The sequence below is a fragment of the Crinia signifera genome, chromosome 7 (assembly GCF_055691185.1).
Source record: "Crinia signifera chromosome 7, ASM5569118v1, whole genome shotgun sequence".
In the NCBI taxonomy this organism is placed as follows: domain Eukaryota; kingdom Metazoa; phylum Chordata; class Amphibia; order Anura; family Myobatrachidae; genus Crinia; species Crinia signifera.
Window position 1 is genome coordinate 177,525,971 of NC_139223.1, and position 26,674 is coordinate 177,552,644.

Here is a 26,674-nt window from a genome sequence, read left to right on the forward strand (position 1 = left end):
AAATGCCGGCTTTACCAGTCATTCAATAATCGAACGGATTGTGAATTCACACATCAGCGATGAACTCCGAATCGGGCCCACACTGAAAACCATTCTGTAAATTGGTTGAATAAGTTATGTTCTTACAAACAGACAAACGACATGGGGCTAATTCGGTACAGTATGTCCCGCTAAAGTGCGGAAATCTCTAATCAGCAATTCCTGCACTTCTGCACACATGCCCTTAACCTGCGGTCACATTTAAGAAAATTCAGCTCTACTTTAAATTCCGATGGGGGAGGGGTGTCGACATGAGTCGCAAAACTACAACTCATGCTGAATTAGACCCATAAACATAACATTTTCAAACCCCACCATACAGTCTCATTGGGGCAGATGTATTAAGCCTGGTGAAGTGATCAAGTGAAAGCTGATAACTCACCAGCCAATCAGCTGTGTCTGAAAAATTACACGTAGGAGCTGATTGGCTGGTGCGTTATCCCCTTCCACTTCATCACTTCACCAAGCTTCATACATCTGTCCCACTGAGCTGCTGCCTATTTCCTGTTATTAAATGAGAACTTTGGCCATGGGAAATATACTTACATATTGTTTGTGTGTGTGTCCTGTCGTGCAGTAAGGATATAGAATCGGTGGTGAAGCTGCAGAAAGAGCGAGATTTCCACAGGATGCAGCACAAGCGGGTGGCACAGGAAAAGAATAAGCTCATCAATGACATCAAGAAGTAAGTAAGCCAATGTGCGCCTCATGGCCGGAGACACAGCAGTTCTTTGTTGTTGTAATCGGTAACGAGGGATAAAGGGCGGTATTCAATCTGTGCCACTATTTCCCGACAGGGAAAATATCGACATTCTCCTGTTCAATGCTGCCGTTACCGACAGCATTGAAGGCATACTTGCCTACTTTTGAAAACTAATTTCAGGGAGATTATAGTTAGCAGCGCCCCATTGAGGGGGCGTGTCAGGCTCCACCCAAAGGGCATGTCTAGTTCCATATAAGGAGAGATTGTGAAAAGAGATTGTGAACGTGGCACCTAGAAGCGTGGGTGTGCACTGCTACATCTGAGAGGAATCTTTTAAAATTACTTATATCCAAATGTAGCTGAGCCCCAAAGCAGTTAGTAAGAGCTACTGGGAAATGGCACTGATAATTCAGTGTAAATATCTGTCTCTAATTCCTTTTTTATCCAAAAAATGTAACAGTGTAATATGGGCTAAGTGACATGAGGGAGATTGCTAGACTAATGAGGGAGAGAGGGAGATTGCTGCTATATCAGGGAGACTCCTGCAGAGTGCAGGAGGGGAGGTAACTATGATGTAACAGTGTAATGTGGGCTAGGTGAAATGAGGGAGATTGCTAGACTAATGAGGGAGAGAGGGAGATTGCTGCTATTTCAGGGAGTCTCCTGCAGAATGCAGGAGGGTAGGCAAGTATGATTGAAGGGTGTCAGATCCGACTTTTTTTAAAAAGTCGGATCTGTTTTGTCAGATTGTCGAATCCACGGCAGTTTTTCGTCCGATCCACGGACTTTCCAACATGCGACAGCCGAAACATTGAATTTCCGTCAGTCGAGTTACTGTCGGATCAACCGAAAACGGCCGGGGATTCCGACTGTCGGGACCTTCACAAAGTCGGATACCCAAATTGAATACCACCTGAAAAGTTTTTGCATCAGTCAACTTTTGTTAAAATAAAATCTAGTCCAAGCCTTAAATGTGTTCTTGGCTTTGCCAGGTTGACTATTCCAGCACTGCGGGTGTTCTGCTCGCTAATGGGACGACTGAGCTGCTATTGCCAATGCCGCAGGGATTTTTTATTTTATTTATTTTTTTATTTTAAATGTTAAAGCATTTCCCCATACAGTGAACATAAAATGAAATGTCACCAATAAATGCATTATTTTTGTTACGGTCTGACAGAAGCGTAGAGAATAGAAATATATTGTAGTCGCTTTAAGGTATAAGGGGCCTGGTTTTTGCCTCAGAATATTCTTGTTATCAGAATATGTTTTTTACGGTGATAACAGATGACTTAATGGTGCAAATTACCATAACTCCTCTCCGTACAGTGCTGACCCAGCAAGGACTGTGCCCCGTTCAGATTTTCATTCCCGTTTGCCTATTGCAGCAGCACTTCCAGGTTCTGACTGGCTGTCTGCATTACACGCGCGTGGCTTTTGGGCAATGCACGTTCCCAGTCCATTTGGGGGGGGGGGGGGACACGCAAAGGTTTCCTTTCTGGTGATGGTATGAGGAGAATGTTCACGACCACACACTGAGTAATCTGTCGGGGTCAAACTCTGAAAAGATAAAATCTTCAGAGACTGATCGATTGTTTCAGGCCACGGTGCCCATTGAGAACTATGGGGATCATAGGAATCTCTATCACTATGGCCCCTACACACAGAGCGATGTAGGGTCATTTTTTTAAGCGATCTAGTCAAATTAAGTCAGATCGCTTTGAAAATACCCTGAAATGTGTAGGCCCCATTAGTGCAACAATTTACCACAGATATCCGAAATCTCTGCTGCGTCCTCCCTTTAAATCTTGGTGATAATGAATTTTTGTGGGTAAACGTCTTTTTCCAGGGGACATCCCACAGGATTCATTTGTAAATGACTTAATCAGTGGTGTTGGTTTATTGATCCATAGTTATACTGTAGCTGTACTCACTGTTCCATGTATACTTGTAGCCCCTGATAAACATAGAAACATACAATTTGGCGGCAGATAAGAACCACTTGGCCCATCTAGTCTGCCCCTTTTTAAATATGTTGCCTCAAACCATATTTGATCCTTTTTTTTTTTTAAGGATATCAATATGCCTATCCCAAGCATGTTTAAATTGTTCTACTGTATTTGCCTCTACCACCTCTGATGGGAGGCTATTCCATTTATCTACTACTCTTTCTGTGAACTAATTCTTCCTCAAATTTCCCCTGAATATTCCTCCCTTTCCCCTGAATCTCCCTGATAGTAGAGATCTCGGTGGCCATCTTGGTATAGGCATGAAGCCTCCCTGCAGAACAGCAAGGCTGGAGTATGTGCAGTAGCCCACTGCTCTTTTAATTAAATGTTCTTTATAAATGATAGCTTGAAACTTTTTGGTTGCTTTCAGCAGTACAGTACCTCGACCTACATACAGTATAAGGTTTAATAAATGTCCCCATTATTCCTATTAAGAACTAGTGACATCACAAAGGTAACCATCCTGTGTTATATGTCAGATCAAGCAGTAGACCTGTTATACTGTAATTGGATCACAGCCTCTTTCCATTATTGATGTTTCCATACATAAACTAAAAAAAACACACACACCATAAAATGAAATAAAGGCTGGTAAATTGGACTTTTAGCCCATATTTGCTACAGTGATGTCCCTGAAATAGAAGTGATGCAACGTAGGGTTATAACTTGCAGTACAGCACAGTTTCCAGTCCCCCCTTCTGCAGCCTCTACAAATGATAAATCTTTCTCGCAATGGCTCAGTAATCAATAATGTAAGAGTTATTGACCTTCATACTACAGGTAGCATTATAATTAACTATTTTTCTCCAGAAGTGGTTGTGACAGCGCCTGCTGCCTCTTGTAATACTTTTAATTCAGTTTGTCATCTAAGTGCTGCAGACTGAATTCACCACACACTAAGCCATGTCATATCTTTCTATAATCTCATATTGATCACATTACAATGCGTACGGTTCTTAAAGGCACAATCAATGATGCTCTATTTTGAAAAGTATACTTTATAGCGAGCACGGCGACTGAGGCTTCTGTTGTGTGATGTAGCACCTCACAGATCTCTCTCTCTCTATGCGTTTCGCAGATAAAGAAATGGTGCTGTCATCCCTCCGGGAGATGCAATGATTTTGATTAAAATAGGGAAAAAAAGCTGTCATATTTTTTCAGAGTGCTTTGCTTTCTCCGCATTACTAGTTTCCAGAATAAGTGACAAAGTATTAGCCACCCTTAGGACAGACAGTACAAAAAGTTTTTAAAATCAATTAAGTCGACGGCACAGAGTCTAGTCGTCTTAGGGAGGATGTGACTACAGAGAAACTATCTTGTCTTTGGGCTAGTCATCCATGAAAGTTTCCAGATTTCAAACCTTTTATGTTTTGCGCTGGAGGCTGTTTAAATCTAGCACGTATTCAATCTCTCCTGTAGCAGAGGTGTGAGAAAATGTAAAACGCGTTGGAGCATACATGGGGAAACTTTTTTTTTTTTTAAATATAGAAGTTGTCATCATTTCTGTAGAACTACGGCCAAGCACAATCGCAGAAAACTTTTCTCCAACTACTGTATAGAGGAACTCTCTCCTTTCCAGCATCATCCGCTTGGTCTGTTATGATTCCAGACAGTACATAGTGTGGCAAGGAGTTTAGGCACCAAGAAGGGGGGTTTAGGGTCATGCTCCGGGTTAGTTTTAGATGGTTGAGTGCAGGAGTTAGGGGCAGGCTGTCAGAGGAGGGATGGGGGGGGAATCAGGGTGTACTTATCTGACCCCTGTTGGGATTCCCACCTTTGTGATGTCGGTGTCTGTATTCTGTCCGCTGGCGTCCTGACCACCAGTCAATGTCAATCTTCGTCGCTGCGGGGAAAGCCGTTCAGTGCATACACACTGAGCGGCTTTTCCCCTGCCCGGTGCCGACGGAGGGGGGAGGACGGCGTTGCATAGCACAGCGCTATGCAAAGCCAACCTGAAAACAGCTCATCTGCTGGTATGAACGGCTTTCCCGGCGATGATGCGGGAGCGCGCAGCAGCACTCACCGCTCATCGCCGGGCCATACACACTGGGCAGCTTTGAGCTGATTATGGTGCTAGCAGGGGTACTATTCCCTTTCCAAAACTGTACAACCAGCGCGGTTTTTAAACAGACCAATCAACAATGGGCGAATCCGTTACGGTGATATATAATTTACACAGATTGGAGGTAGGAGCAGAGAGGGACTGGGGGTGGGGTGGAGAGATTGTGGGCTAAAAACTGTCACAGCTCAAAGTGAAAAAGTACATTGCAGAAGCTGTCATTTTGACAGGGTTTTAACTACTATGTAAGATTATTATAATTGTTTTTATTATTATTATTATTATTTATTATTGTAATAGGGGTCATTTTCTGTATTATATAGGGCTAATACAAAGCAGGCCTAGTAATTCTTCATCTAATGTCTCCTTCATGTATGGGGTAGTTTATAAGTGAGATGTCTCTGTCCGATCTGAGACCATAGCGCTATATCTGCTAACTTGGTGCTGTTCCTGTGCGATACGCGGAAATATCAGTGTAGCAGTGACTTAGGAAATGATGCAGAGGTAGAAAGTCTGTTGGTGTCATTTCCTGGGAGGTGGGTTCATCAGCTGAGCAAGTCACTGTTTTCTAACCGTTGCATTGCATTATGGAGGACGCCTGACTGTAGTCTAGTTGCAGCCGCGTGCAGAGACTAGAAATGAGAAGACTGAAGAGCAGAGTTCTGTCCATGCTTCTGCGGACACATGCGATGTATGTCCGAGCACTGTAGGAACAGTCATACTCTTCATTCTGGAAATCATTGTTCACAATATCCCTCAAAAAGGGCATTCTGAGCAATATTGTGTACACGATCGTCTAGTGTGTACACTCCATTAACGTTGCCTGCTCCCGCGAGTCTTTAACGATCCCCTCCCTCGACTGAAGATGTTCAGACAATGGACTCCTCGTTCACAACGTCGCTCCCTTTTTTACCCCCTGGCATAGGGGCTTCTTAAAACATAATGGTTCCCTCTCTGAGGGGGTAGGACAGTGTTTTTCCACCACCGTGCCGTGGCACAAAAGTGTGCTTTGAGCTGTTCTCAAGTGTGCCCCCAGATCTAGAGATGCCCAAACCAGTTTACAGCCACCACCAGTTCAACTGTTATTTACTGGTCTCTTCTTTTCATATAAAGGACCAATGTGTTTTATTTTTGTTACCTGTGGGGACCAGTGTGGATTTTTTTTTTTTATATGGGGGCTAATAGGTTTGTTTTTTCCTGTGGGGTCAATGTGTTTTGCCCTGTGGGGATCTCATGGTGTGCCATGGCAATTTTTTAAAATCTTATTTTGTGTGCCACGAGGTAAAAGGGTTGAAAATCACTGGGGTAGGACCTAATATAGGCACAATACTCAGCCAGAAATCATGGTGTTTCTCAACAGGGCTTCAGCCTGTTTCCCCATGTAGTTAGGAATGGAATAAAACCCTGACACACCTTTATTAGCATCTACAGGTGACATCTCTACAGGTGTTCTCAGGCTGAAGACCTCTGATGGACCTAATGGAAGGAGCCTACCCTCACTCTCCATCCATAACACCAGGAACCCTTAACAGTCTTTTACTAAAGCCCAGAGGTCTTACTAAATCTGTTTTGTAATCAGACGTTTTCCTGGGGTTTTAAACCACATCATTTAGAAATCTGGAACAATTAGATCTCCATTGCCCGAACTTACCAGCGCTTTCATCACAGTATACAGTAATATGTGTGTGTGCGCGTGCGTATTGTTATGGCAATAGGATACTTCTAATGGAAAGACATACATAATATAATTGTGTATACAGAATTATATTTTGTTTAGTGTGTTTCCATTAGAAGTGTAATATTGCAATAACAATGCAGTACAAGTACAGTATACATGAGGTAGGCTGATGTGTATATTCTTTTACATCTTAGTCATATTGGATACTACCCCCCTCCGTTGCTTTCTACCCTGACCTTGTCCCACATCCCCCCTGATTTTATAGAGCTTCCTTCGGCTGCCAGACGAGCTGTGCTGGTGCGTCTTCTGTCACAGAATAGGCAGCGCTGAGCCTGCAAAACATATTCGGGTCGCAGCAGGTCAGCCGGAGCCTTTGGCACTGGAGCGGGTGCTACCACTGCTGCCTCTGTCTCTGTGTCACTAACTTGTTTCTATTCAGATTAAGTCTATGTTGATGCTGTTATCTAGCAAAGGGTATGGAAAATGATGTATGGCATACGGTATGTCCAAAACGCAAAGCATCAGAAAGAATGCTGCATAAGTATCCCACGTACGGCGCCAAATAACGGTTTGGCCATCAGCGGCGATACCAAATTAAAATACGAGGAACACTTTCTAAAATATGGGTGCAAGGTCTTACTGCAAAAACCTACATTTTGATACGTTGAATATATCACACGTCTCACAAATAATATACGTACACAGTTGACATTCTTATTCCTTTCTCCAAGGTTGACGGCGCATTATACATCTTACGAGACTCAGCTGAATCAGCTCCATGAAAAATACCAAATGGTCCTGCGCCAGAAGATGCTGACCAGCCTGGAGAGAGACCGCGCTGTTGGAGAGGTGCTGCTCTGCTTTCCTCTAACGCTTTCCGTAGTGCTGAATTCATGGGGACTGATTACTGGCAGCTAGCGTGTTCTCTCCTAATAGCCCTTTGAGAAATGCACATGTATTACACCAGCCAGGTGTTTGAAATTCTTATTTTAATTGGTTTAGAAAATTTATTTTATTGTAGCGTTATGGAAGAATGTTCTACAGTAGAACTTATGGAAATTAATTGCAAAGGTCACTCTGTATTAGACTGAGTAAGCTTTTATGGTGCAAGGAGATGCTTAGGAAAATGGGAATAATTTGAAGGGTTGCAGTTACCATCCCTCCCTCACTTCTGTAGTAACATGTGTCCCAACTCCGTGTTACCAACCCTCCCTCACTTCTATAGTAACACGTGTCCCAACTCCGTGTTACCATCCCTCCATCACTTCTGTAGTAACATATCTGTGTTCTCATCATGACTGCTCTAGCAGCACTGCGCCCTGACTGCCGTAGTAGCACTCCACCCTGAATGCCGTAGCAGCACTCCGCCCTGACTGCCGTAGCAGCACTCCGCCCTGACTGCAGTAGCAGCACGCACCTCTTGACTGCCGCAGCAGCACACCCCCCCCCCTTGACTGCCGTAGCAGCACACCCCCCTGACTGCCGTAGCAGCACGCCCCCCTGACTGCCGTAGCAGCACGCCCCCCCCCCCCCCCCCCCTCTGACTTCTGTAGTGGCCTACCACCATCTGCTCTAAAGTAACATATCCCCCTGCAGCAATATGCCATCCTTTGCTTTCTCATAACATACTGTACATTATCAACCTATAGCAACATATTGGCCCCAAACCTCGCCATATTTATAATCTTCCCTGTAGGTTTTTGATACAAAGTTTGTGCAAAATTAAATAGTTAGAAATGTCTTTGTGAAACCGGTCACTGTGTTGTTCTCGTATACTAATACAATTTCAGACACCTCACTTTAAGTAGCACAATAATCATCCGTTCTTGCTAAAGGCAAACTACCATCCAGTGCCCTCGCTGTGAATCTGATTCCTATCAAATTGTCATCATAATGAATTGGATCATAGTGAGATGTTCAATCTGAGCCAAGATTAGAATATGACCATAATCACTTCTGCAATATACCATAAGTATGTCCCCTTCACTGCTCCTCCCGTCACTGCCAGATGCCTGCAGACAGTGTTGTGTGTCTGTGTCTGTGTGTGTGTGTGTGTGTGTCTGTGTGTGTATAAAGCATAGACTCTCTATCATCAAGTGTCATTTTCAATTATGATATACTTTGAACATCCTCACTGATATATATATGTGATTGTTCTGTTCCAGGTGACTGGTCTCCAGGCCACTATAAAGAACTTAGAATCTGGTCTCCGTGTTGATCTCCCTGTGCACAAAGGTATATTTATTACTGTCTGTATGTACTGTATGTCACACAGGAGGTTAATGTGATGTAGAAATAAAGGACGTACATACGTATGACCGTGGGGGTGTGGACCCGTTAGGTGCACAGTCAATAGGTCCACCATTATTGTTCGACCTATTGTTCAATAAGTTGACATAGTAAAAAAAGGTCGACACAAGCAGTCGTCATTAAAAAGGTTGACCTGAGTTTTTCACTTTTTTTCGGTGTTTATGATGACATACAGTAGGTTGACAGTCAAAAGGTCGATATGAGTTTTTCCTGGTTTTTGCCCCGAATGTCGACATCGTTGACATGGACACCGAGTGTACAGCATCCCCTCGCACGGCTTGCTATGCTTGCCATGCTTCGGGCACGGTGCGGCGGTGCACTATGTTATTCTCCCACCACGCCGTACTGGGTGGTAGGGCATGATATACCGCCTGTCAGCACCTGTCGGCACATGCCTGTTTAAGATAAAAAAAAAACTGAACATTTTATATTGACTTTTTGATTGTCGACCTTCCCATTGTCGAACAGATGCTTGTGTAGACCTTTCCGACCCTGTCGACTTTAGCCTTGTCGACCTATTTCAGGTGTTGACCTAAGGTTTGTTGACTTAGTGGTTAACCCAATGCATGTCGACCTAAACAGGGTCAAACTAATGAACTAATGAACGTTTCCAATATGTATCATTGAATGGAAAAGGTCCGGAGAAGGGGAACGTCTAGAGTCCTGGAGCTACAGATAGAGCCGCTCGCCGTCTGGCAGAGTCCGTCAGAATGGGGCGCACAGGACCCTCACGCACCCCATTCTGTCGGAACCCTCTGCAGCAGTCTCCCCCACTCGCTGGCCGCTCTGTGCCTGTCAGTCACGTTTATTTAATGTAGGTTGAACTCAATGGACAATTGTCTGTTTCAACCTCACAAACTATGTAACTCTATGTAACTATCTTCCTGGTCGTGCACAGACGGCGCCTGTGTCCCTGCAGCCGCATCCACGTAGGGAAACACGGCACCTGTGTCCCTGCAGCCTCATCCACGTAGGGAAACACGGCACCTGTGTCCCTGCAGCCTCATCCACGTAGGGAAACACGGCTCCTGTGTCCCTGCAGCCTCATCCACGTAGGGAAACACAGCACCTGTGTCCCTGCAGCCTCATCCACGTAGGGAAACACAGCACCTGTGTCCCTGCAGCCTCATCCACGTAGGGAAACACAGCGCCTGTGTCCCTGCAGCCTCATCCACGTAGGGAAACACAGCACCTGTGTCCCTGCAGCCTCATCCACGTAGGGAAACACGGCACCTGCGTCCCTGCAGCCTCATCCACGTAGGGAAACACGGCATCTGCATCCCTGCAGCCGCATCCACGTAGGGAAACACGGCACCTGTGTCCCTGCAGCCTCATCCACGTAGGGAAACACGGCTCCTGTGTCCCTGCAGCCTCATCCACGTAGGGAAACACAGCACCTGTGTCCCTGCAGCCTCATCCACGTAGGGAAACACGGCACCTGTGTCCCTGCAGCCTCATCCACGTAGGGAAACACGGCGCCTGTGTCCCTGCAGCCTCATCCACGTAGGGAAACACAGCGCCTGTGTCCCTGCAGCCTCATCCACGTAGGGAAACACAGCACCTGTGTCCCTGCAGCCTCATCCACGTAGGGAAACACGGCGCCTGTGTCCCTGCAGCCGCATCCACGTAGGGAAACACGGCACCTGTGTCCCTGCAGCCTCATCCACGTAGGGAAACACGGCTCCTGTGTCCCTGCAGCCTCATCCACGTAGGGAAACACAGCACCTGTGTCCCTGCAGCCTCATCCACGTAGGGAAACACGGCGCCTGTGTCCCTGCAGCCTCATCCACGTAGGGAAACACGGTACTTGTGTCCCTGCAGCCTCATCCGCATAGGGAAACACGGCGCCTGTGTCCCTGCAGCCTCATCCGCGTAGGGAAACACGGCACCTGTGTCCCTGCAGCCTCATCCACGTAGGGAAACACGGCGCCTGTGTCCCTGCAGCCTCATCCACGTAGGGAAACACGGCGCCTGTGTCCCTGCAGCCTCATCCACGTAGGGAAACACAGCACCTGTGTCCCTGCAGCCTCATCCACGTAGGGAAACACGGCGCCTGTGTCCCTGCAGCCGCATCCACGTAGGGAAACACGGCACCTGTGTCCCTGCAGCCTCATCCACGTAGGGAAACACGGCTCCTGTGTCCCTGCAGCCTCATCCACGTAGGGAAACACAGCACCTGTGTCCCTGCAGCCTCATCCACGTAGGGAAACACGGCGCCTGTGTCCCTGCAGCCTCATCCACGTAGGGAAACACGGTACTTGTGTCCCTGCAGCCTCATCCGCATAGGGAAACACGGCGCCTGTGTCCCTGCAGCCTCATCCGCGTAGGGAAACACAGCACCTGTGTCCCTGCAGCCTCATCCACGTAGGGAAACACGGCGCCTGTGTCCCTGCAGCCTCATCCACGTAGGGAAACACGGCGCCTGTGTCCCTGCAGCCTCATCCACGTAGGGAAACACAGCACCTGTGTCCCTGCAGCCTCATCCACGTAGGGAAACACGGCGCCTGTGTCCCTGCAGCCTCATCCACGTAGGGAAACACGGCGCCTGTGTCCCTGCAGCCTCATCCACGTAGGGAAACACAGCACCTGTGTCCCTGCAGCCTCATCCGCATAGGGAAACACAGCACCTGTGTCCCTGCAGCCTCATCCGCGTAGGGAAACACGGCACCTGCGTCCCTGCAGCCTCATCCACGTAGGGAAACACGGCGCCTGTGTCCCTGCAGCCTCATCCACGTAGGGAAACACGGCACCTGTGTCCCTGCAGCCGCATCCACGTAGGGAAACACGGCACCTGCGTCCCTGCAGCCGCATCCACGTAGGGAAACACGGCACCTGCGTCCCTGCAGCCGCATCCGCGTAGGGAAACACGGCGCCTGTGTCCCTGCAGCCTCATCCACGTAGGGAAACACGGCGCCTGTGTCCCTGCAGCCGCATCCACGTAGGGAAACACGGCGCCTGCATCCCTGCAGCCGCATCCGCGTAGGGAAACACAGCACCTGTGTCCCTGCAGCCTCATCCGCGTAGGGAAACACGGCACCTGCGTCCCTGCAGCCTCATCCACGTAGGGAAACACGGCGCCTGTGTCCCTGCAGCCGCATCCACGTAGGGAAACACGGCACCTGCGTCCCTGCAGCCACACCCACGTAGGGAAACACGGCGCCTGCGTCCCTGCAGCCGCATCCACGTAGGGAAACACGGCACCTGCGTCCCTGCAGCCGCACCCACGTAGGGAAACACGGCACCTGCGTCCCTGCAGCCTCATCCGCGTAGGGAAACACGGCTCCTGCGTCCCTGCAGCCGCATCCGCGTAGGGAAACACGGCGCCTGCATCCCTGCAGCCGCATCCACGTAGGGAAACACGGCGCCTGCGTCCCTGCAGCCGCATCCACGTAGGGAAACACGGCACCTGCGTCCCTGCAGCCGCATCCACGTAGGGAAACACGGCACCTGTGTCCCTGCAGCCTCATCCACGTAGGGAAACACGGCACCTGCGTCGCTGCAGCCTCATCCACGTAGGGAAACACGGCACCTGCGTCCCTGCAGCCTCATCCACGTAGGGAAACACGGCACCTGTGTCCCTGCAGCCTCATCCACGTAGGGAAACACGGCACCTGCGTCCCTGCAGCCTCATCCACGTAGGGAAACACGGCACCTGTGTCCCTGCAGCCTCATCCACGTAGGGAAACACGGCACCTGCGTCCCTGCAGCCTCATCCGCGTAGGGAAACACGGCACCTGCGTCCCTGCAGCTGCATCCACGTAGGGAAACACGGCGCCTGCGTCCCTGCAGCTGCATCCACATAGGGAAACACGGCACCTGCATCCCTGCAGCCTCATCCACGTAGGGAAACACGGCATCTGCATCCCTGCAGCCTCATCCACGTAGGGAAACACGGCATCTGCATCCCTGCAGCCTCATCCACGTAGGTATGAGTGCGGCTGTCCTGCAATGTCAGCTTGCTACTTTTTTTTGTAATTGTTTGCCATTCACAAGGTGATTGACAGGAAGCCGCCGTCTAGGGGTGGTAACCGGCTGTTGTATGGGAGTACCAGCAAAAATGCAGCCGTGCCCCGGTGTTTGTATAGAGGGTGTGTCACTTCACCGAGCTTAATATATCCGCCCCTCAGTCTAAAAAAACACATAACTGAGGGGAAGATTTATTAAGCTCGGTGAAGTGATAAACTGTCTGGTTTTTATCACCGGCCAATCAGCTCCTACCTGGATAAAAACCAGACACTTTATCACTTCACCGAGCTTAATAAATCTACCCCTGAATCTCCTATGTGAAAATGGGATGCGACTAACTGGTCAACAGTCAAAAGTTCAATGCATGAAAAAGTCTTTATGCAACAAAGTCAAAAGTAATAGTGTGTACACACTGTCCGATTTCCTTTCCGATGTTGACGATATAGTCAACATCGGATCGGCATCGGATCGGAATCGGATGCAGATCGCAAGGGTTTTAACCCTTGCGGTCCCGATCCCGATGCGCGTTCACGTATCGGAAGCCAGAAAGTCGTGGCTGCCTTGTCTATATAGTGCAGATCTGCACTATATAGTCAAGATAGGATGCAAATCGGATGTGCCTTAAGATCCTATCCACGATCCTATCTGATCAGATCGTGGATAGGATCTTAAGGCACATCTACCGTGTGTACACACCATAAGACACCATCAATTGGTTGACATGGAAAAGTCAACATGAGTTTTTCACATAAAAAAAAAAAAAAAAAACTGTGGTTTTTCATTTGTAACTATCCACGTGGACATACGAGGGTGGATCAATAAGTACCTGGGTTAAGAATGAAGACGAAAAATGTTCACAAAAGAACAGAATCTCGGCAATGCATTTCCCCAACGTCCCTGACATTTCTTTAAACCCTCCAAAAAATGTGATTTGTCAAACTCCTGTAGGCTTCTGTCTCGACGATGACCTCCACATTTGAGCTGAACTTTTTACCCGCGAGCCACGTTTTCAGGTTAGGGACCAGAAGGAAGTCGCAAGGAGCCAAGTTGGGCTAGTACGGTGGATGCGGCAACAATTCATAGCGCAATTCATGCACTTTGGCCACAACAATTCCGGATGACGGAGCTGGTGCATTGTCGTGGTGGAAAAATAAAACTAACCTATGAATCAATCTGAAATTTGGTATGGGTTGTTTGAAAGATGGTAGTACATGATAGTAATACCAACTTTCCTCAGCAGCGCCACCTGTCTTCAAGCACAGGTACTTATTGATCAACCCTTGTAGAGGGCTAGAGGCTAGTAGTAGCATGGCAAATGAAGCAATATGTCGCTCATATCGACATAGACCACCTCCCAAAAAAACGGAAAACTTGTGTCAACCTTTTTCGTGTTGACGTGTTTCATGTCAACATTTTGACCATGCCGACCTTTTTCACATTTCGGCCTTTTAAATGTCGACCAGTAGTGGCTGACTGTTGACTAAATTACCATCTTTTCTATGAACCACACCTGTGAGAACATTTTACCTGTATAGTCCTGAAAAACAGAAACGGAAAGAAGAGAAGAACGTAAATATCGGCAGCTGTGCGCAGACGTCATCCCCGCCTGTAACAATCACCGCGAGGAGCACTTCTAAACAATGTAATGACTAAAGAAGACTTAGATGAGTTTTTATGTGTCATTTAGTTTACAAGGACGCCAGTGAGTGGTCGGAACAATTGCATTTAGATATGGCGTATTTACTTTAATTACGCCAGCGGCCGGACGCGCCACTTATCTCCATTGTATAGCCTCGTCCTACTTCTTGCTTTGTTTTCAGCATTTCCTAGTTTCCACTTAAGCGGATAGAATGAAAATAAATACATAAATAAATTGTCGCCAATTTGTCTTTAAACAACTCCGGCTCCTGATGCCTCAATTAGCCGCGACCGCTGAGGATGTGATGCCGCCTTTCCTATGCAGAACCCAGATCCATTTAAGTATTGCTGTATAGTTTTGGGGAAGTGTCTTTTGATAGAAGAATAAATATCCGTCAAGTCAGGATTGTCACATCCATGCAGTTCCGACATCCTTTATACCCTTATGTTTAATACAGGACACCGTGAAAATCCTCTCGATGAATCCCAGCTATTGCCCCCGTGACAACAGCCACACCTCCCACTGATGAATAATGAGCCTGCAGCCTTCCCCGCTGAATAAAGGATCGTTCTTCCATTTATTAATACAGAACACAAACTGTCCTGTAGGGCTGCGGGAGAATCTCTGACACGACGCACACACTTCTCATGTTTACAAGACTATCGGCTTTACAGCTGCCAGAATAAAAATGGCGAAGGGTTGTACAAATAATATAGGCTCGCTTATCAAACCTCTGCACCAGGGAGATGGCAGGAACGGGAAATAATGCAACAGGCAGCGTCATCATTATCGCTACTATAGAAACGGAGAGGTTCTACGCAGCGAGGAATTCATTTCTCCTGACCGCTCTCTCACGCAGTCCAGTGACCTTTGCACTGGTGACTTAATGGTAGATTTATGAAACAGTGATAAGGGAGGAGAAGTGAGACAGAGGAGAAGTGATCCATGGCAACCAATCGGCACTGATGTACCATCTATAATTTGCATAATACATAAAATTATACAAAGCAGCTCAGTTGTGTTGTCTAAGTCGGGACTTCTGTGGTCAATACATTTGGCCACGCCCCCATTTTTGCTGCTATGAGTGCATGTTCAGTGGCTCTGTGAGCTGATGGCCATGCCCCCAGCCCCTCTTCACTCCCATCTTCCCCCATATATGGGGGATATACACACAGCGGGACACTGCCAGCCCCGGGTGGGACGCGGGACCGTCCCAAATAAACCGGACGGTCCCGTGAATATTGGGAACGTTGGGAGGTATGTAAATTCAAATGATTGCATTATTCTGTACTAGAGTGGAATTGTAAAGTGCGAAAGGCGTCACATTAGAATGATCGGATAAGATATAACCACCCCAAGATCCCAACATTCTGTCACAGGTGGTGGATTAGATGGTATCGTGTGGTGCACAGGAATGGATGATTGACCAGAAGATGTAATTTTAAAACGAGCAGATTTAATGAAACAACTCTTATATAAATGACAAGAACTTGAATCAAATACTTCTTTGATAAGCAGTCACAAATCATTAATAATAAGTCTTTGCAATAACCTTGGAAAGAACTGAGAAACAAGTCTTTGCATAAATATGGGAATTGGTGTTTGAAGATAGATTGGACGATTGAATGATTGGATGATTGAAGATTGGAGATGGAATCCGGATCAGGAGGTAGAACCGGAGTGTACCGTGATGGTCCAGTGGCTCCCCGGGAATGGAGGTGGATCAATGGACCAGATACCAGGAGGAGGCTGACAAGAGGTCAGAGGCCAGCAGGGACTACTGACTGGCAGGACACAGTGAGCAGAGGCACTTGCAGGAGTCAGGATCTTCCCAGAGCTGTGTACTGCCCAAGAGACTCTTTGCACTGACTCAGGAAAGCCTAGGCAGATGCCCTTCATAGTAAGGGGGTTACTGCCATAGGCCACCTGGACAGAGAAGGAGGGGAAAGACCCAGACCTGGCCAATCACTGTTTTGTCTTTTTCCAAGATGGTGGCGCCGGCCTCCCAGCACCTACCAACACACAGTCAGACTGCCACGCCTCCAACAAGCCTTTCAGAGCCAGCATCCTGAGCCGCCATGACCTGCTGCCTAAAAGTAGCAGTTGTAAACTTGGGGTGGTCCGATCTTAACCGATCATTCTAATGTGCCACATTTCGCACTTTACTAAATTTAACCCTTAGCATTCAAGTTATACCCCTTTCACACACACGCCTGGCAAATACACAGCTGCGACCTGGGTTTCTCAACACCGGTGTAACCTGGGACCCATCTATGAGAACCCCTTTCATTCTACATCACAGTCCTAGTTTTTTCACACTTAGGACGACATACAATGGCCTATCTTTTAAGTGCAGAATTTGTCATTTGATAAGCACGTCCCAATTGTCCCGGTGTAACCAATACAGCCCTCATTGGAGGAGTATCAGGATCCAGCTTCCAACACTGGGTTACTACACAATTGTGGGTGAACATGGGTCGTGACAGAATAAAACCACACAGAATCAGATATATAAGGTTATATTAAGCAAACAGCAGTTAATTGATAAAAGTCATATATATATATATATATATATATATATATATATTTATTAATCTACTAATTATTGTATACGGACAGTGGATCAATCATGTTTAGGTCTGCAATACCATGATTGACCACTATGGCGTCTAGATAGCCAGTGATCTGAGATTGATGCCTGTGAATTATCGACGGGAACGTAGTCATCAATTGCCAGGTCGACACAAGTTTTTCATGGATTTTTTGCTGCCGGTCCATTCGGTTCATATTTTACTATCCATGTGGACATAGAGCTAGATAAGAATAGTGTGCCTGGCATAGCTGTGGACATACACCGTGTCCACAGGGACCCCTGTGACATTTGGCACCAGAAACACATGAAAATCTCCTGTCGACCTCGCTAGTGTAGACCACGTTCCCGTTGATCATACACAGGCGTCGATCTCACGTCACTGTTTAACTAGATGCAGTCAACCAAGTTTAGGCGTCTAAGTAAACCCGTTTGATCACTAATGGTCATGCCAGCAGCGCTGACAATTCTTCTGCTGCGGTGCCGCCACGGCAGAGTCCCGGCGCCCTGAGAAGGGAGAAGCTATGTTTGTACAGGCCGCGTCGCCCAGCGGTTGCCTAGCAACCAGGGGGCATCGGAAGGCACACGCTCAGGCAGCTGCAGGCAATTAAGCATTACTGGGGGCCGGTCCGGTGGCAGGGGCTGATTGGCCAGACTAACCCTTTTAAGGGATCTGGCCCAGTGCAGCTCCGCCGGTGATATTGCTTCCAGCAGTGTGTCCTGGCCTCACTGCTTGTCCTGGTCTGTCCTGGTCCTATCCAGTATTCCTGCTTCATTCAGAGCCTGTCAGCCATTCCCTGTCAGCATGTCTCCATCTTGTGCTGCTGGGTTTTTACACGTCCGCTGAGCCTGTACGGGCATACCTCCCAACATGACCCTCTCCAGGAGGGACACCATGCTCTGTTTCTAGACTTTCCTCTTAATTTAGGATTGCCATCACCTGTGGTGAAACACCTTTCGGTACTTATGTAGTATCTGGGCTGCCGATTTCTAAATCGGGTACATCGCATCGCATCGCATGCGACCATCGGATGCGATGCGATGCGATGCGATGACCCGATTTTTCCATAGGAATCAATGTTAAAATGGACTGAGTCCATTTTAACATGGAATTCAATGGGAAAAAGGGGTCCTTTTCATACCCCTACTATCCAAGTGGGCATGGAGTTGGATATAAACCTGTGGCGAGCGTAGCGAGCCACCGAGCCCGAAGCGTGGCGAGCGTAGCGAGCCCCGCGAGGGGACACAGAATACCGTCCCCTCGCGGGGCTCGCTTCGCTCGCCACGCTTCGGGCTCGGTGGCTCGCTGCGCTCGCCACAGGTTTATATCCAACTCCATGCCCACTTGGATAGTAGGGGTATAAAAAGGACCCCTTTTTCCCATTGAATTCCATGTTAAAATGGACTCAGTCCATTTTAACATTGATTCCTATGGAAAAATCGGGTCATCGCATCCGATGGTCGCATGCGATGCGATGCGATGCGATATCGCATCGCATCGCATCTGATTGTATGCCTTAACTTAAGGCATACAATCAAAAAATCGGCAGCCCAGATACTACATAAGTACCCACCTTTCTTATTAGTTCAAAAACAGGTGACGGCAATCATACAATAAGAGGGAAGTCCAGAAACAGAGCATTGTGTCCCTCCTGGCATGGGTCATGTTGGGAGGTATGTGTACGGGTCACGTAAGTGCTTCTTCGGAGCCTGGTTCAGTTTCTTCTTTTACTGTGGGCAAGCTGCCCAGTTTTCCTTATTGTTTGCATTTATCCTGGTCCAGCTCTCCCAGGTGTGGAGTGGCCCACGGTAGCGGGTATTCGCCAGCTTGTTATTGTATTCCATATTTAGTTTGGCGTATCTTTGGTTGGAGATGCCCCTATTCGTTGGATTCTTGTTTCTGTGACTGGGTCACACTTCCCGTCCTTGGTCAGGTGCCGTTAGACAGGGTGTTCTGCTCAGATAGCGCCTGTTAGCTAGATTTCCTTTTGATACTACCTCTGATCGCCGTAGTCTTGTCTCCACTTAAAACCTGGTTGCATCGGGGTTGGAGCGGGCCTAACTCGCTCCTTCGATCGCGGCGACTACAGGAGAAGCCTAGCCACCTGCAGACTATGTTCACCTGCCCGAGGAGGTCCACAGAGTAGGATGCGCCGTGGCCATTCTAAACAGCGGTCCCAGCTGGGGGCTTTGTCCACTACCACACTCACGTACCCGCTTACATTACAGGTCAATCATGTTATTGTTGACCTTAACATGGTTGATTTGATATCCCCAAACCCTAATTATATACTTACTAGTTAAATGCCTTTCAAAAAAACGGTTTAGTCCCTATCTGCCCCTATCTCCAATCTCTGTCCTCACAGCACCCTCTGTCCATATCCAGCAAGTTTGAAACAGATCGTTTTGCTTTCACTTTCTGTTAAGGAATAATTTGGTCCGTTGAGTGGCCTCTAGTGGTTACTGGTGGTACTTCACCTCAGAGGTGAGGAGGATATAGCCTTTTGGGTATAAACTGTAGATATTCTCTTGTAGCTTCAGGGATTTAAGCAGGGAGTCCAAAGAACATTTAGGGGTAAATTTACTATATTGGAGATGTTGCCTGTAGCATCTAATCATATTCTACATATCGTTTCTCTATTGCTTTCTTGAAAATGATAGACAGAATTGGATTGGTTGCTATGTGCAATATCCCCACTTTTCCACTTTTAGAAGCTTTAGTAAATCTTCCCATCAGGGATTTCGGTATTCAATCCCAGACGTTTTTCGCCGGGTAAAAAGCTGGAATTTGCGTCTTTGAAAAGCTGAATCTGCATCTGCGGAAACGGTCAGATTTTTTGAATTAGCGCCAGTTTCCGCGGAAAAACACCCGAATAGATGGAATGTGAATTCTATCTACTCTGTGCGGGTACGGATGTTATTTAGTCGGTTTCCCGCAAAACGGGAACTTAGACGGGAGACGTTTGTAGGAAGTTCCAGGAAGAGTGGGCACCTTCAGTCAGCATGGCCCAAGTGCGGCTTACAGGTGGCATGAAGTCACCTCTCACCCCATTGAGATTAGGGAAGGTGTAATAGGGTGGAAGCTTCTCCAGGACTTGTAGTATACATACATTAATGCTCTACTTTTTAATAGCAGCAGGGGGCACCATTGCCTCAATTGAGTTGATATGTATGAATGAATATTACATATTAATTTGCATGTTTATCGGCTTCCTTCTCAAGGCTACCAGCTGGTGTTATGAGAACCGCTTTTCTACTAATTCAGCAATATTTGAGCTCAGTAACTACTGGTCTGTTCTGATACACAGATATTTTGTTCTACAAAGAAGAACATACTAAAAGCTTAAACAGAAGGTGAATCCAAAAATATACTGGTGGGTTAATTGGCGCCCAACAAAATCAACACTGGAATGAATGTGTGTGTGTAAAGCGATGCAGAATATGTGTGTGCTATATAAGCCACTTACATATGCGTGCAATGCTGGCACGGATATGGGCAGGCAGCTGACATCCGGTGATATCAGCTACCCCCCCGCGTCACTGCCTCATTACCGTGAGAACGCCCAGTGTTCTCATAGGAATACCCATGGGTGCCTGCACCCGACGAACCGACAGTTTGTTGTGGGTGCACCCTACGTCTGCACATGCGCAGAAACGCGCATGCACAGATGCGCACCATCGGTCCTCCATGCGAATGCACAGAGGACCGAATGGATATGAATAACCCCCCATGTCCACCAGGCCTATTCAGATCTGGTCACTGCTGTGCTAGTTTGCATAGTGGCCGATTATCGATTAAACTGCGCAAGTTTATGGCCAATAGTGCGACACCTGCCAGCGATGAAGTCTTGCTACTTTCTCTATTCGCAAGCCAATCGCAAGGTGACTTGACAGGAAGTGGTTGTCTGTGGGTGGTAATGTGGAAATGCCAGGAAAATGCTGGGCGTGGCCTGTTTTCATCGCAGCCGCCGAGTAAGTCCCTGGCTACTACTGGAGTGGGGCCCAGTGGAAAAATCAATAGATGGTGAGCAGCTTACAAATTGTTTTGGACATATGCTGTATGCCCATACTTGCCTACCCTCCTGGAATGGCCGGGAGGCTCCCGAAAATTGGGTCTCCTTCCCGGAATCCCAGGAAGGTAGGCAAGTCTCCCGTTTTCTACCCGCGCCCCCCTTCACCGTTGCACCAAGTCCGCTGAGTCCGTGATTTTGTGGGTCCGCAGCAAAGGGGCTCGGCTACAATGCTGCAAATCACACCATTTTAGTCCCTCCCCCAATCCTTGAACCCGCAAATTGTCGAGTTTGACTGGCATGGGGGTGGGGCTTGCTCACATCAGCCTTGTCCTGCCCCTCCTGGCAGCAGTATCTGGTCTCCTCTCCGTGCTTCTCCCAGAGAGGAGAGAAAAAGAGTCTGTAAGTATGTGTATGCCTGCTCACGGCATGTCTTGAATGCAGAGAGGAGGGAGTAACTCAGGGGCGTGCCCAGCTACTGGGGAGCGCTGGGCACCCCCCCGAAAATGACAACAATGGGGGAGTGGTTTGTGATTCTACGCCACACCCCTTTTCTCTAAGCCACACCAAGCACATACAGTAGCTCCGCCTCTTTTCAATTCTTCAAATGTTGGAAGGCATGCTGTACACATTTATTCACAAGGTGGGATTAAACTCTAGTGGGCGAACTGATTCGGTCTGAATTACCCCCATAACCTAGCAACCGTTTACCTTACCAATAAATAGCTTTGTGTCTCCTGTACATCGGCTACAAATACAAATTCATTCTGAAATGCCCCGGGCTTCCTATTGCTGTATTCTTCTTGTTCCTATGTTGCCGGATAGGACTTTGCCTTCACAAACTGTTGCAAGTAAAGGATCAAACCGCGCATTTGATTTGACTTTAAAAACTACAATAGCTGGTAAATATTGAACGTATTGTGATAAAGAAGAGAGCAGGGGAAGCACATGCTGACTACAGATTTATTGTGTCAGGATGGCCGCAGACCAGTAATCGTTACACAGTAAATGTCCATGTCCCTGTCACCCATCTACTTCCTTATCACCAGTCAGCTTTCCTGGCATCGGTCATCATCCATTCACCGGTCAGCTTTCCTGGCATCGGTCATCACCCATTCACCGGTCAGCTTTCCTGGCATCGGTCATCACCCATTCACCGGTCAGCTTTCCTGGCATCGGTCATCACCCATTCACCGGTCAGCTTTCCTGGCATCGGTCATCACCCATTCACCGGTCAGCTTTCCTGGCATCAGTCATCACCCATTCACCGGTCAGCTTTCCTGGCATCTGTCTTCACCCATTCACCGGTCAGCTTTCCTGGCATCGGTCATCACCCTAAATCTCCCTTCCCCCAACAGCCGTTTTTATACCTTAGACTCCTCCTCCTCCGCCTTCCCATACTGACAGGCAAACAACACTTCCATCTTGCTTTGCCTGCTCTGGTTGATCAATCACATACTTTCAGCTGCCCCTGGCTGAAGAGATGGTTCATCTCCTACTGTGTGTAAAACTGCAAGCAGGAAAGCCTTGAACTGCTCCTTCATAAATCAGCCACAAGTGGATGGTACAGGCTGAGTCTCCCATGTATATGAAAGTGTACATTGATCCATCAGAAAGAAAAGGTCAACCGGTACTTGAAATCTTTATTTTATTTATTTGAACTATTTGTGTCTTTTCCGGGGGTTATTTGGCATCTACTGTCAACGAGGCCACATCTGGGTTTAAAAACGTGTCACTCCCGCGTACATTTGGTTGTATGCGGGGGGACGTGGGGTGGCGGCCTGGGTCATTTGCATATGGGAACACCCAGCGTTTCATGGGCGTTCCCATAGGAACGCTGAGTGTTCTCATGCAAATACCCCAATGATGCGGGTGCAGGGGACATCACCGGATGTCAGCGGGCCGCCCACTTCCTCCAGAGCGGCCACGCATTTCTTCGTGACATCAGAGTCACTTTTATATGCGTGAACCTTCGCCATCATTCGATGATCGCCGACCGTCAAATGATGCGAATAGATGTTACAGTCCCTGCGGGTGAATCGCCCTTTCAAATGGGTAGCGGCCAGGCCACCATTCGCAAGGCGGGGTTTTGTGGACACACAAGGCTGTGAATTTGCAGCCTTGCGTATCCACCGGAATAACCCCCTAAGTGTAGACCTATTTCCTGTAAGTGTCGTGATGTTCAGATTGCCAGAAAGCTTTTAACCCTTTGAGTGCCAACATCGCTGTGAGAGATGTGCAAAAATATCTGCTAAAAATGTCAGAGGAACATGAATCACTTTAGTCCTTGCCGGCAAATGATCTGAAGTCAATTATTTGAAGTTTAGTTACAGATGGAGCCGGCTCCATCTGTTCCCGGCGCCCGCCAGATCCCCTTCACTGGCTAGCGCCGTCGATAGGGCCTGTGACGCGCCTGAGTCTTACGCGCACATGCGTCCCAGTATCACGGCGGCTGGGCAACGTCTGCCCAGTTCGGGGGTGAGGTCGGGGCTGCGAGGGGGAGCGTCGGTGTGGGAGGTGGCAGGGACCGGCCACGGGGCGCGCGAGTGTCTCGTGCGCGCGCGCTCCTGGCGGTAGCCGGCTGCTGGCGGGGGCTGGCGATTCTATCTAGCCTGCTACATCTGTAAATATTGCTCCCCCAAAAAAACAGTCGCAACAGTTTTTGCGGATATGTTGCACATGTCTCACAGCAATGTTAATATATTAAGGGTTAATATATGGTTCTTTATAAAGAATGGCAAATTAGGTGCTCTGCAGCCAGCGTTCTAGTCCAAAGATGTAAGAATGGTAATGCACCTATTCTAGATGTGTCCCTTACAGTCAGTTACTGATGATGAAGCCCATTGGAACACACGACTGAAATTCGCAGCGTTGCGTGTGGACCCGCAGTGCCGCCTCCCCCCTCGCACCCGTGATCCCCTGCAGGGCTGCGTATGGTTGATTTGCATAATCGTGCATTCACAGCCTCGGGTGCGGGGGAGAAATCATTCGATTGTAGCCGACAATCGAAACATTTCTCCAGCGCTCGCAGATCAGAGACACCTCTATGTTGGGGCAGCTGCCATCTGCTGACATCAGCTGCCTACCCCCCGCACCCACGTCATCAGCGGCTCTCCCTGGAAACGCCCAGCATTTTTATGGGAACGCTCATGAAATGTTGGGCTTTTCTGTACCCCCCCGCAGCCGACCCATGCCCCTTGCCTGCACTGCTAGGTGCGAGTGTACCATGTAGTTCGCCGTGCCCACTTGTACCCTGCGTCTGCACATGCGCAAAACATCAGTCCCCCATGCGAAGTGACCGAAAAAACCAGACTAACCCCCTATATGCGTTCACAGTTTTGTGTACCTGCTGCCAGTTAGGGCTATTTCACACGCTCCGGCTCCTGCCGGGCGGCGAATCCCCGCATGGCCAAGAAGCCGTGCCGCACTGAGAACTTTACAATGGAGGGGATGGCCACAGCCCGACAGCCGTCCTTTCCAGTGGTGGGATCCGGCTGCAACCGGGTGGACAGGCCGTGTGATGGACACATTCGTGTCCATTATTAACTACTCTGTGCGGCACGACTTTTGGCCGTGCAGGGTTTCGCCGCCCGGCAGGAGCCGGAGCGTGTGAAACAGCCCATAAGGTCACATTATTGTAACAACTATGTAAGTTTTGCCTGGTTCTTACTGAGTAAACCAATAAATGGTATAACCAGGGAATATGAGGCAAGTGTTCTGCCTTCGTTATAAATTATACTCCAGTTCCTCCCTTTGGCTTATTAATTCAATGTATTTTTTTTATTGTTCTATATAAAGACTAATGTATAATGCGACACACAATGTAAATAGCATCTAACAATAATCGTTCATGCTAATGCGGAACTTTGCGAATTTAAAGCCCTGCCGATTATCGGAGGACTGGCAGCATATGCGGACGATTCTCAAGCTCTCCGTGTGGGCACAGCCATATGGGACCTGTAGACGCAGACCATACGCTGGCTGATTGACAGCCTGCCGGCGTTTATTTCGTTTTTGTCTTCCTTCCCATTTTGAGCCTGAAGGGAAGCCGAGACCCTGATACGAAGCCCCTTTAAAGAGATGGGAAAGTATTATCTAAACTCCAAGACAGAAGCTGATTCCGATGTGGCTGGAGGCTTCATCGCTGCTGTTTACATGTAAGCAGCAGCGATAGCACTGGTACACAGCAGGGGGTATGGTGATACAGCAGGGGGAGTCTGATATAAGTACACACATACTGCTCGCATTAGTGATCTTTGCTGTGTCCAAGGATACAGACTCCAATCACCTGCGTTATCCATGGAGATTTGCCTGAGATAAGGATGATTGTTATTATTGTGACTGCTATTGTTGTTATTGTCTTGTATAATAAAAGACTGACTCTGCTCCTCACTTCTATTGGGTAGAATTGAAGTGTTTTGCACTGGTGGTCATTAGATGGAGCCTGACGCAGCAATTAAAGCAAGAACCTCCGGCACTCAGCTGTTGTTGAACTACACATCCCAGAATGCCATGCAACAGTTTTAGCATGGATAAATAGCAAAACTGCAGCAGGGCATGCTGAGATATTTAGTTCAACAACAGCTAGAATGCCAAATCTTCCCCATCTTTGCACTCACTATATTAATTAACAATAATAAAATAACAGAGATTTAGTTCATTGACTGATGAATGCATTTTAAGCCTGCAGCCCCCGGCAAGGGACCCCACTTTTCTGTTTTACCAAAGTCTATGGGGTCGATCCTATTAGGTCCCAAGGGTGCGAGGTGCCATTCAGGTGCTTTTTCCGTAGGTTTAAATGCTGGAAACAGCACCCGATTCAGCCCGATCTCGCACCCTTCGCCGGACCAAATTCGCTTAAAATTGCTCGCACCCCTATGGAAGTGCGAGCGCTTTTAAGCGAATTCAGCCCGCCGTAAAGTGCACCCGCTGCTGTGCCGCTGACCCAATAAAACCTACCCCTATATCTTTTTATGTTCTTCTCCCCCCACCAATTTGCTTTCTCAGTCCATTCATTGTCTCGGTCTCTCTCCTGTCCTCTTCAGAATAATATAACAAAGTAACCACCTATCCGTGTAGAAATGTTGGGTCCGATTTGCATTTTTCATGACTTTCTTCTGCTTTCTAGATGAAACCAAGCACAAGAAGGAAAGTGGGCCTACCCAGAAAGCAATTCAGGAGGCCAGAGAGCGGGAGCTGCTACAAGAAGGCGTAGCTTTATACAGCCCAGAGAAGGACCCAAATAATCTCATCGGAAAGAGACATCCAAAGGTAGGAACAGGAGAAATCGAGTCACAGCAGTAATATTGCATATAAACTCCTTTCTAAAGGCCCCTATACACTGCGGCGACTTCTCCCTTCAGAGACCGACGATCCCCTCTTGAGCCGCCCGGCGCCTTCGCATGCAATCCCAGCCAAGCCTGCCCGGCTGAGATTGCTTGTGCAGCCAGCGCGACTCGCCGGCTCCGTTGAGACCGCACACCCCGTAGGGCCTGCTGTCATTCACCTTGGTCTCATTTCCTGCGATTGATCGCTGCTAGTTGGAATGTCCGGCATAAGTAGAACACACATTGAGCATATAGAATTCAGAAGTGCAGTAAATCCCGGCAAAGGTGAAAAATGCAGATAATGGGGTTAAACTACTAAGATGGGAGTTCTATTGAAGATGAGATGA

The 26,674-nt window shown here is 48.0% G+C and overlaps 1 protein-coding gene across 1 annotated transcript in view; it reads left to right on the forward strand.

Annotated features, from left to right (window-relative positions):
• The window catches only part of SPAG16 (sperm associated antigen 16), a 713,525-nt gene that overhangs the window by 40,653 nt on the left and 646,198 nt on the right, over positions 1-26,674 (forward strand). The window contains exons 6-9 of the mRNA XM_083154490.1: positions 617-724; positions 7,217-7,334; positions 8,651-8,720; positions 26,129-26,271. Of these exons, the coding sequence (XP_083010616.1) occupies positions 617-724; positions 7,217-7,334; positions 8,651-8,720; positions 26,129-26,271 (439 nt within the window). The remainder of the gene's footprint in view (positions 1-616; positions 725-7,216; positions 7,335-8,650; positions 8,721-26,128; positions 26,272-26,674) is intronic.